Below are 12,677 nucleotides of genomic sequence, written 5' to 3' on the forward strand. Positions count from 1 at the left end.
CTACTTAGTTAAGTTCACCTGTACTTGTTTAACTCTCGTATTCCAAAGCAAAACTCATTCCTATTAATTAGTATCCCCATCTCAAAAGAACAATGGTTTCTGTAAATAATCCAAAGTAGATCTTCATTCATATATATATATATATATATTTTTTTTTTTTTTTTTTGGCAAATGAAGTTTTTAAAAGGCACAGAGGAGCTTGTTGCTGGTACCTGCCAGTCACCTAAAAGTTTACCCAGTAATATGAAATTTTTTTGTTTATATATACTGAACTATAGTTACCAGTAGCTAAGGCAAAATGATCTGAGAAGTTAATACTGGCAAAGTCAATGTCTTCACGTGTGAATTAGGCAGTTAACCATGTCAGAACGTCACTATCACTGCCAACTGAAGAAAGCTACAGCTACTCAAAGATACCAAGAATGTGTTCAGAGATAAAAATTAAGATGATCACTAGACAAGATCAGTGGAAAATAAGTAGCAGTACTGCACCAATGCAAGACAAAATATACTTTATTGTGACAGCAAATGCACATAGTGCTGTAGGTAAGGCATGCTACTAGGAATCTGCATATAATCAAAAGCCAGTATGGAAATGAATGGAAATGAATGCTGTTCTCAGATTGAGTCCATGGTGGAGAAAGGGTAGTTTGTGTTCACTTATTTCAAATGCAGTATCATACCTACTTAATCAGTTACCTATGCTTCTAACCAACAGCCCAGTGGCAAATAAGAGGAACTTAACTGTACTCAGAAGTCACTTTCAGTATCAACGACAGAAATATTTCACTAATTCAACTGAGGCAAATTTCCTTTCTAGACAAAGGACCTAGAAATTGAGCATGCAAAACATCCATCCATCCATTCATTCATTCGAATAATTAGCCAATTTTACCATCATTTAATTCCACCAGAAACAAATACTAAAATACCTAGAAGTAGTTTGGATAAAGAAACATTTACATTTTAATACTTTGTAATGTCATAAATTTGGGGCTAAAATAACACCAGGTCAAATTTGATCCCTTTCTATTTGAGGGTACAAAGTACAGTTTTGGTTTCAATAGCTGAACTTCTGAGGGAAGAGCTGAAAAAAATGCTCTTAAGAGATCTAGGCCTTTGATGAAAACTATTAGGCTCTACAGACTTGTCAAAAATCAATGCAAAACTGAGGGGAAGAGGCTGAAATGCTGTGTAAAGCAGTATTTTTAGATAAGTTGCTTCATTTCCCCCTTTTCTAAAACAGATGCAGATTAAATGGTTTTTGCATGAATGCACATTGACATTCTGTTCAACTGTTCTCTAAATGCAATACTGCCGGTTTAAACAGTATGCTTTCATTTAAACAAAGAACGTTATATGCATGGTCAATTTAGTTTAAGAGATGAAAAGAAACTTTACTATGAAAATTGCTTATCAAATCCTCTCCTTTTTTATAAGGTGTTTTTAAAAGCAACACAGGACCAAAAGCATCCAACTATTACTTTATTTATATTACTATGCTTAAGTTACATGGAAAAAGACAACCCAGCAGTTCTGTCCCATCTCAGAAGTTTCCAATCAACACCAATTATGTGGTGACAAATAACTAGGAATGGTGACATCTTTGGGTCAAGACTGACAAGGAAGAATGGGCTCTGGTGCTACGGTTCATCTCCAACAAGAATATGGCACACCGGCCAGCACAAGCCATGCTAACACTGAGCCTTTAGCGCTGGGCACAGATTCGGATCTCTTCTCTGGAGCTAGCAAATCAAGTGAGATAACTGGGTTTAAAAGAAAAAGTTTAAAATGAAGCCCAAGTTTAAAAACCATACTCCTAACATCTTCCTTTCAAAATTTACATAAAACACACTTTTTCACTCTAACAGCCCAGATTTTTTTCCTTACATAGCTCACCACATAGCTGCAGACTCTTCTGCCTCAAGATGTAAACATAGGGTAAAAAATTAACGGCATCTGCATAATATTCTCTCTACACACTGCTGTTGGATGGAAAATACAAAATTAAAAAAAAAAAAAAAAAGAAAGAAAGGTTCCATCTTAGATTCTCACAACCTCTTGTTCCGCAGTTCATTAATCCGACTCTGATGCTAAGGTGACAGTGTATGTAAGTAGATTTTTGTTTTCAGTGAAGGAGACCTGGGAAAAGATGGATTTCTCTCTGTATCTTCAAGAGTTATCAGATGGTACATGCTCCTCAAAGCCCTCACTCTCTCGAACTAGAGCACGTTCCAGGATCACGCGGCCTTCCTTATATCGCTGGCTGTCTTCAGTGGCAAACTCATAGATCCATCCCAGTTTGCTATTGCAGTTTTTGCAGCTCACATCTCGAACCATGTGGCGGCCAGTGAGCATGACCCGATCTTGAACTTCACTGTACTGCAGGTTAACTACCTAAGAAGGGACAAGGAAAAACAAAATTGCGAAGGCATGTGAGTTATACTGCCAAGTATGTACAAAATATTATGGTTAATGCAACAGCAACTTCAGAAAAGGAGAAAAAAGTTGTTACTTTAGTCAAACCTATAATACCCTAGACTTATTTACAGAAGCTGCTGGGGCAGGCAGACATCTGGAAATTGCACAACACTAGACATCTAATGCAATCATGCACTACTGTACTAGCCTAAGTCACACTATTAAAACATACTACATTTCTGTGTTGCAGGTAAGAAAGAGTCCTGGAATTGGAGCCATAAAATGTAGGTTTCGGTCCAACTGTAGTAATTCATCATTATTCAATGATGAGTGCAAGTAATACAATCAATGTAAAAGAACCTAATGCCCCATCGTTATTCCATGAAACGGTCTGTTTCTGAAAATATACTTTATATATAGACTGGGACAGATTAAGCCAACTACAGACCATATATCTGCAATGCATAGTTTTAAAGTGAGTTCAAAGACAATGAACACAATGAAGTGGGTCTGAGACAACCTGTGGCGAATTTCCACTGATTCTGGATACCCAACAATCTTCTACACTTTCCTTTTCTGTAAAGGGCCAGATAGTACATATTTCTGGCTTTGAGGGCTATGTGGTCTTTGTTGCAACTTTTTTAACTCTGGCACTGTAGCATGAAAGAAGCTGTAGACAATACGTAATGCACAAGCAGAGCTGTGTTCCACTACATTTACAAAAACAGGCAGCTGTCCTGCTGCAGTGTGCCCTCCTCTGTACCGAAATAAATGTCAAAGAGTATGCTCCATCATTTCTGAGAAAAGCTTCTTTCTACATGGAACAGAGGAGTACCCACTGGGGAAGTTCATCTGATCTTCTAAGAACAGTACCCTAGACTAGCTATGTTCCTTGGCCTAAAAGACTTGGAAATTCAACTTTTCTATTGTACACTAGATTCCAGGAGGCAGAATCACAGCATCCAACTTGAATGCAAGCCAGAAATTAGAGACAGGCAGACTGGGTACACACTTGCAAATTAGAAACACTCTTCCTGTCAGCAAATCCATGTAATAAACCAAATAGAATTGGAAGGATGATTGGTGAGCATGAATTAGAGCATGAAAAGTTAGATGATCCTTATTTGCTGTCAAGTTATAATAGTTTAATGCCACTATCTCCCTATATGGATAAACCAGTGGCATGTGGAAAAAGGGAGGTGGGTGTCTTGACCTGTTCCTTCCATAGTCTGCGCTGAAGTCACTACCAAATTCTTACACTGAACATTTCCTGAGGCAACAGGAAAAGTATACGCTTCTTTATACATTTTTTTTTTTTTTGAGACTGAGTCTCTCTCTCTTGCCTAGGCTGGAGTGCAGTACAGCTATCTTGGCTCACCACAACCTCTGCCTCCCAGGTTCACGTGATTCTCCTGCCTCAGCCTCCCAAGTAGCTGGGACTACAGGTGTGCAACACCACACCCAGCTATTTTTGTATTTTTAGTAGAAACGGTGTTTCACCATGTTGGCCAGGCTGGTCTCGAACTCCTGACCTCGTGATCCGCCCACCTTAGCCTCCCAAAGTGCTGGGATTACAGGCATAAGCCACTGTGCCCGGCCTACTTCTTCAAACTTCCAAGGTTAAAATCACATCCTAGTAACACCTTCCTAAGGTCCCATCAAAGGCGAGCTAGTAGGCAATCATTTCTGTAGATTTCAAGCTCTCATTCTGACTCTTCCTGGTATCTCTAAACTCTGAGGGGGTATTCTGGTGTTGCTGTCAAATACAGCCAATGAGCCCACTTAGGATTCAAACTTTTTCTCACTAACCTTGTTAAAAAGAAACGCTCTGCCAGTGGCGCCTGTGAAACGAGTGGAGATGAGTTCTGAGCGGTTGGTCAGGATCGTATCACAGTTTGCACAAGAAAATAGACGGGTACCACCGATATGATCAAGGAAAATTCTGCCCATTTTTATGGCTGAAGTTCTAAAAACCTAGGAGCAAATAGAAAAGGATAACAAATGCATTATAATAATCATGTTATCACCTACTTGGGGGGTGTCATAGAGAACCATTTATATACATTATTTATGTAATCTCTGCTTTGTAGTACTCGATATGTGAAATAGCTGATCCTGAACAAAAAGATCCAAAGTTCACACACTGAACAAATAAACAGGCATGCCTAAGGTAAGATTTTAAAGCAGTGAGCCAAGGAAGTAAACCTATTAGCCAAGGCTAAAGAATGGTGTCACTTCTCTCATGGCTGGTGTGGAAAGAGAAAATGGAAAGTGGGATTTCAGAAAATGAATGATGTAAAGCACTGGCAAAGAGGTGAGAAAAGGGGTTTAGCATAAATGTTAAGTATATGTTCTGAGCATGTATAATTTCAGAAAAGAATTGTGAGGTTCCAGGGGGATACAAGCAGAAAAAGGGGCAATTAGAAAACAAGAAGAGTAGTCTGGTTTGAGAACATGGGGTGAGTAGGTCTGTGATCACCAGGTGCACTCACAACTGTATAGAGCTGATGACTAACTTTAAGCCAATGTCTAGGGAGCACCGTTACTAGGTACTTACTTCAAAATTGTCACAACTCTGTGAGGTTGTTACCACCACTTCATAGATCACCCAAGTCAAGTCTAAAAAGGTTATTAACTGGTCAAAGGTTACAAAACTGTTAACTACAGAAAAGTACAGAATGCAATTCACCTAATTCAAAGTTCTTCCATGATCCTACAGTGCCTCCAAAATGGTCCAGGCTGGCATAAGGCTAAAGCAATGAGAACAGAATAAGGGAAAGATAAGCTTTCCCATACATAACTTGATTATCTTTAAGAAATCTTACTGATTCAATAAATCACAGAAGGGCCGAAACACTGAAAAGATGTAAGTTTGAAACATATGTCTGAAACTAGGCTAACACTTTAACATTCAAAAGTTAGGGAAGTTACTATATGCAACTTCTTAAATTCATTACAACTAATTCTCGTAAACAGTATTCTTAAAGATCTAGATATAGACAAGAATATACCACAGTTTTAGTTTAAAACATAATTTATTCTTGGGTATAGTTATCAGCTCCTGTGTTTTAAATATTTATTATACATCTTTCCAAAGGCATGCAGAGCTAATATAACTGCCACCGTGGAAAAAAAAACACCAAAGAACTCCAGAATGCATGTTTGTAATGAGAATCTACTGTTGTCTTAAGATTGGGGGAATTCCATTACAAATTTAAAAAGAAATTCCATTCCTTCTAGTCTATGAACTTCCCCAGCCATTAGGCGGTCCTAATGTCACTGGAAATGTCATCACAAAAATCATTATGACACCCCTTAAACATCATGAAAGTTTAATAGGGAATAAAAAACAAATGGTGAATATAATGACAATGTGCAGCTAGAAAATGGAAAACCAGCATATTAACAAGAGTCACAATGAACCTTGAACTAAAACACAGACTTAAGCTATAATATTTAACTTTCTAATTACATTTCTACAAAATGACAGCAAAAGGAAACACTTATTGCCTTATTTCAGCCTTTAAGATTACCACATTATTTTCTTCCAGATGACTGAGAATACAACACTTGGCCAGGTGAGGTGGCTCACGCCTGTAATCCCAGCACTTTGGGAGACTGAGGTGGGCAGATCACCTGGGGTCAGGAGTTCAAGACCAGCCTGGTTAACATGGTGAAACCCTGTCTCTCTTAAAAATATGAAAATTAGTCAGATGTGGTGGCGCACGCCGGTGGTCCCAGCTACTCGGGAGGGTGAGGCAGGAGGATGGCTTGAACCCAGGAAGCACAGGTTGCAGTGAGCCAAGATCACGCCACTGCACTCCAGCCTAGGCGACAGAGTGAGACTCCGTCTCAAAACAGAAAAAAGAATACATTTATTATTTATTTACATATAAGTCAGAAGTTGCAAATTTGAGCTGAATTCATTTGGTAGCCTAGGAATACAGCAGTGAACAGATACAAAAACCCGTCCCTGAAAAACATATGTGGACATGTGTGTTTTATTTGGGTCAGTTTTTAATCTTCATTTTAGAAAGCTGAGGTGACATTTAAAATTTGGAAGATCTCATTAAAGAGCCTGTAGTTTGGATTTATTTTTAACAATGGGGAGGGCACATATTCTCCTATGGCAACAACTGACTACAACTGAGCTGCAGCCCCTAACCCTCACCAGGCCATTTTATTTGCTTGGTCTCCACTTTGCTTCACACAATTACTTCACCTGTTTGGTCCTTGTACCAATATTTGAATTTATGACTCCTGATATAAATAAAACATTCAACAAGCCTGTGAGCAGCTAAGTTTGGTCATGTTTCTGAATCTTGATCATTAACAGAAGGGAATCAACGGCAAGGTTTGAGAGTCTCCGCCGTTGAGGTGTAGGCCTCAGATTCTATGTCTTTGAAGACTAGTATTTGTGCAGTCATTTGTAACCTCCAGCTAGGGCTTCTGGGACTCATTATTTTAAAGCCAATTTCCCTTAAGACTTTTAAATACAATATTCATGTTGTAATTTATTTCAACCATAATGGAGAGTAACTAGCTGTTTCTACATTGATCACTGTGACACCATGCTGTTGTGGTAAATATGCTGGACTTCAAAGTGAACTTCCCTTATACCTTCTGCTCACATCATTTTATCCTTGGCTAAAAGCTACTGTGATCATTTCCTACTGAGGGTAAATAGACTTAACATGACTTTTTTCCCTGATTCCAATTCCATCTATTTTTTCTCTTTACCCAAGTATTTTTACTGGATTCAATTATATGATTCATTACCAAGACCAAAAATATCTGAGCAAAACCTTATGTTACACTATTCCTAGTTGTGGTTGCCATTTATAGAGAATATATATATATAGAACTGTAGAATGTGGTTTTTGTTTGCTAAGAAAGATAAGAGAATGCCACAGGATCTAGCAGAAGCAAGCAAAACATCACTTGCTGTCAAAGGTCTTTAGGAAGTAGAAAAACCTCTGTAGGGTCCTTAGGCTCCAAAGGTAGCCCTGGCCTTTGCAGGGTTAGAAACTCAACCTAACACTGACACTATTCAAACTCTCAAGAGGCTGACACCCATTAAAATGCCACTGCTATGGTCTCAATGCTTGTGTACCCCACCCCACTAATTCATATGTGGCATTAGCAGGTGATTAGGTCACGAGCAGAGTCCTCAAAAATGGGATTACTGTCCTTATAAAAGGGTCCCAGAGAGCTGCCTTGCTCCTTTCCATCATGTGAGGACGAAGCTAAAAGGTACCATCAACAGACACTGAATCTTATCTTGGACTTCCTGGCCTCCAGAACTGGGAGAAACACATTTGTTGTTTATAAGCCATCCAGTCTACAGTATCCTGTTAGAGCAGTCAGAATGAACTAAGACAGCCACTTCATTATTTAAGGAGGACAGTCATTAAAAAGCTAAGATATAACACTTGAATCAGGCTTCTCTGGACCTGAACAACATATTGAACTCTGCCTTAGACCTAATAATTACTTAGCATCTACACTGTATGGGACACTGTACTTGGTACTTACATACCACATTTAATTTTGACAATTTTTAAAGTAGGTATTTATCACCTCACTTTTATAGAGGAATTAAAGAGACTGTGACTTTCCAGAAGTGGCCAAGCCACTGCATTCTATTCTCTCCTAGCGATTAGAGGGCTGTCAGATTTACTCTCTCCCTCAGGGTGTACCATCAGCCCCTCCTGCTTCCATGCTGTTCCTCCTGTATTCCCTATCTTGGTTGGTGTCAACTGCAATCACAAACTCTCCTAAACTAGAAACCCTAGTAAGTCATTTAAGAAACTGCAAAATTAACAAGACTTCCTAAATCACTTTTGGAAGTTTTCCTCCCTCCCCTTCATCACTGTATTAGATTCAAACTCTCCTCACATCTGGATAAAACTTTCAGGGTCAGGGAGTGGGAACTGTTAAACCCAACATACATTCATATATACCACTTCATTTCTGCTACACACAGTTACAAAAATACGGTCAAAGGCATGTGCCGCCCCTTTCTAAAAGCTCATAGAGGTTGCTCCCTTATAAACTTTGAAACTTTTCTGACAGAACAGAAAATTGCTGTTTTTAAAAACAAAAAAAACCAGTTTTATTAAGGAATACTCTAAATGACAAAGTTTACTCACTATAAGTGTACAATTCAATGACTTCTAGTCAATTCATAAAATTGTGCCACTATCACCACCAACTGGCTTTAGAATGCTTCCATCAGTCCCTCAAAAATTCCCACACCAGCCTGCAGCCAATACCTTCTCCAACTCCTGGCCACTGGCAACCACTGATCTGCTTCCTGTCTGATTGCTTTTACATTCAAAATATTCCCCAAGTATGCTAATCACCCTGGTTGGACTTAGAGTAATCCCAGATCTCTTCAGCCACGTATTGCTAAAACATCTTAAGAGTGAGCTGCTTTCACAGACAGCTAATGTTTGGTGTTGATTCTGGGGGCAGCTTACTGTGTCCTTTAGTAGCAACACGCAGACTTTGGTATATGTCAGTGCTGAAGTTCAAGTTTATAGCTGAAATGAGAGCTAAACTCATCATAAAGCTTAAGTTTTCTTTAAGATGTTCCCTACCTTATAATGTTATACATAAGGCCTCTTTGGTACTATCTTCTTGTAGGTCCAGGTTATAAAAACCCTAAAAAGGTTGAATAAGAAAAGTACCAAGCTTGACTGTTTAACTGGAAGCCTATTCTTAGTTTACTTGAAATTACCTGAAATAGTGAGGGGCTGGAATGAAAATATAAGTGAAATTTATAGATAATTTCACAGATCGTATTTTAGCATTATTTTCAATTTCCTCCCTCTCCCACCAATAGCATATTTAGCTATCTAGAACTTCCAATTTCTCTTTTATCAGAAGACTCTGGTGAAATATAAAAAACATTTTCGGATCTCTGCCTTGTTACAGAATTTTTTTTTTTAACTACAGAATCTGTTAAGAGGGGAAAAAAGGGTGATTCTCTTCAGAAATCTGCCAAAGAGTCTCCAGGAATGCATTATTTTAAAATGCATGATGGATATGATGGACTATATAATTTCCTAGTTGCTTCCACATCAATAAAACCATTTTCTAAAAAGACTATTGGTTTATCATACGCATACACTATCAAACGAAATACGGTGTCTTGTTCACTTGTCTGGCTCATTGCTAACCGTTTTCCTTAAAAGCAGGGAAGGCTGTGGTCAATTCAGCTCGCCACCTGTTTCTGTACTGCCCACAAGCTGAGAATGAATTTTATACTTTTAAATGGTTGGGGGGAGGGGAGAATATTTTCTGACACATGATTATATGACATTCACACTTCAGTGTCAAAGTTTTCAGGAACACAGCCACGCCCATTTGTTTACACTTAACTCCTTCCACTTTACAATGGAGAGGTATGAGGAGCTGCTACAGAAACCTTCTGGCTTGCAAAGTTTAAAATATTTTTTACCTGGTCTTTTTTACCAAAAAAAGTTTTCCCTGCTTAAAAACACATTCTGATAGTGAAAGAGCTTTGCATTTAGAAAGCAGTCTTTCCCAGAAAAAATGGAAACTTGGTTGGTATTTGGGATTAAGGCTAGATAGGAGTATTTGAAAAGATCAGTTTAATCCCATTCCCCTTTTCTTTACTGATTTTTTGGCTAAAATCCTAAACTTTCTGTAACCAGTTCAGCATGTTGAAGATCAACTCTAATAAAGATTATAAAAATAGAAAATATCTACCAGCTGCTGTCTCTCTCTCCACCTCCAGGTCTTAAACTGTGGAGCTGAGATACTGGAACTCTGGAGATTCCTAGATTCGAATCTCAGCTCTTCCCCTTAATAGCTTTGGAAACACTGTGTGAGTTCTCCTCTCCTGTTTCATCTGTAAAATGGCGAGAGTAGCAGCCATCTCTGAGTTATGAGAAATTAAAAGGAGATACTCTATTCTGAGAATGGTGCCTAGCACACAGTGAATGCTCAATAAAGGTCAGTAAAACTAGATTATCTGTTCTTCAGCATTCCCCATCCCAACTCGCCCTATGACAGATGAGAAAAGCATGGCCCAGAAAGGATATGAAACAGTAACAATTAACTGGCTTCACTTCCTTAGCTAAAGCTAAGCGACCAGGTGATAGAAATTAGAAGCTGGAGGAAAGTTAGAAACCTTCTGAAGCATGTCACAGTTCTAGGTCTTAAAAGAGGTACTTGTTGTCCCTATAATTAATAATCCAGTTTGGTTTCAACCCTAGCAAGTGGAATTAGTCAAGGGAGGCACCACTTCCCAGCCCTAAAAATACCAGGGAGGGTAGGTATTGCATCTCATAGGACCTTCTGATGGATGGAAAAACACCCAGTTCACAGATAAACTTTTCCTTAGTAAATGAAACCATCGCCTCAGGGCATTTCCATAGAATACACACTCCACCAGATCCCCAGTGTCAGACAGACGGCAGTGGGTTTTCCATTGCACCAGAAGATGGGACAAAGGCAAGGTACAAAGACTCTGCTGCAGGGAACTGAGTATGCAGGCATCTAGCGCAGAAAGGGTTAAAGGAACCCGCCCCTTGCAGAGGTCGTTTTGTTTTGCAATGATTCTGCTAAAATGGAATCCGGTGGAAGCCAGCTTTCGTATCTCGTTTTTAATCTCTTCCCTCCCTCGCCAAAACAAAGGATAAAAACCCAAAAAACTTTTAAGAGTGCTGGGTTGATTACTATAATAATTAGCACTTATGGCTATTGTAACTTCATCAACTTTTTATACTGAGTTGTGACTAAACGCTATTAAAAAATCTACATGGGAAAACAGTTTGATCCATACAACCAACTTCCCAATTTTTGTGCAAAATATGTAACAAGGTAAGTTTTCAGTGACACAAGCAAGCTCTGCTATCCTCTTGCAGTACGCGACCAGTTTACTTTGCTGTGTCAAATGATGTCCTGGTTGTGGACTCAGGTCTTCATTTGCAGTAAGTTTTAAGGATATATTTTTGTTCTCCCCCCTCAACAATGCCTTATTTTTTCCTGTTTTGTTAGATGATTTTCAAGTTCACTATATTTCAATAACACTTATATTTGTTTAAATATCAGAAAATCAGACTAGTCACTTAACTCAGGAAGCCGTGTGTGTTAGTGCACAATCTGAGTTGGTCATATCCCCCCAAACCCTAGTAAGACAATTTCATGATCTCGTTTCTTGTGATGCATTACCAAAAGCCTCTAACTAGGTGGACTGACGTGTAATCTGTCTGGCTTCCCTACCCAAGTGTCAAGTAGCAAGTTCAGGTCTAGCTAAGGTTCAGTTCCTGCATTACACTGACATTACTACACCAGGAATACCTTAAAACTGACACTGATCTCTATAAGCATTCACTATTAAACCTAAAATGACATTTTGGGCACAAGTATACCTAGGACTACCTTCATGTCTCATGGACTGTTTGAATTTCAGAGGGTAGTAGCTGCTTTAATTTCTTCATTTCATAATTTTTGATCTTATTTCCTTTCGCTTTTATTTTTTCTAAACCTTTCATTTTTCTCATTACTTAAACAGAGAACAGAAAAGGGAAACTAGAGAAAAGTTTGCCATGATCCAACCAGGTAACATTTTCCAAGTCACACATATTTTACTAACGTCTCATAACTTACTATTTTTCATATTATTGCTCGATTGCATTTGTCTACGACTTTTGATTAAGTTATAAGCTTCTAGAGAAACTATTCTAAATTCTTTGTACTTTACTTCTTACCTAACCCAGTACAAGTATGCGATAAACTTTCAGGAAACGAATCCACCAAGGCACTTCACTTCTGGGATGAATATGTGCCCTGGGAACACCATATGCCTTTTGGTTCCTCTCTGGTGGAATGCAGCTGCAACGCTGTATATGTGGCTATGCAAAGTTAGCTAATATCCTATTCCTCCCAGTTTCTTCACCACCAAGTGTACTAATTTTCCAAAAATACAAGGTTAGCCCGAGGTTACTTCAGGTTTTCCATCTGTCAAGAAGACGTGGAATAAAAATCCTCAGATTACCAACAGATCTCTGTAAACAGAAAAAGTTTAAAAATAAATGAGCTGAACAGCTTCCCAGACTCTCCCTGGAAAGGGAGATCAGTTGGTGTCAGGATTAAACAGATCTTTGTAGTATTTCAATTTCCCACTCCCGCTGATCCGGACACTCGTTTGTCCCATCTACCTGCAGAAGAGGGTACAGGAAAGGGGTTGCAAGGGCACGCCCACCCTCCCAACAGCGACCGGA

The 12,677-nt window shown here is 38.8% G+C and overlaps 1 protein-coding gene across 9 annotated transcripts in view; it reads right to left on the minus strand.

Moving 5' to 3' along the window:
* Nucleotides 1–495: 495 nt before the first annotated feature.
* Nucleotides 496–12,677, minus strand: part of YPEL5 (yippee-like 5 (Drosophila)) — a 13,716-nt gene continuing 1,534 nt past the window's right edge. The window contains exons 1-5 of one of the 9 annotated variants that reach the window (XM_011972564.1): nt 12,615–12,677; nt 12,165–12,461; nt 5,111–5,171; nt 4,231–4,395; nt 496–2,397 (exon numbers count right to left, since the gene is read on the minus strand). In XM_011972564.1, the coding sequence (XP_011827954.1) occupies nt 2,173–2,397; nt 4,231–4,371 (366 nt within the window). In that variant the 5' untranslated portion in view covers nt 4,372–4,395; nt 5,111–5,171; nt 12,165–12,461; nt 12,615–12,677 and the 3' untranslated portion in view covers nt 496–2,172. The remainder of the gene's footprint in view (nt 2,398–4,230; nt 4,396–5,110; nt 5,172–12,164; nt 12,462–12,614) is intronic. The other 8 variants (XM_011972559.1, XM_011972560.1, XM_011972561.1 and 5 more) reach the window with 8 other exon arrangements.

This window comes from Mandrillus leucophaeus, unplaced genomic scaffold (assembly GCF_000951045.1).
Source record: "Mandrillus leucophaeus isolate KB7577 unplaced genomic scaffold, Mleu.le_1.0 Scaffold13, whole genome shotgun sequence".
NCBI lineage: Eukaryota > Metazoa > Chordata > Mammalia > Primates > Cercopithecidae > Mandrillus > Mandrillus leucophaeus.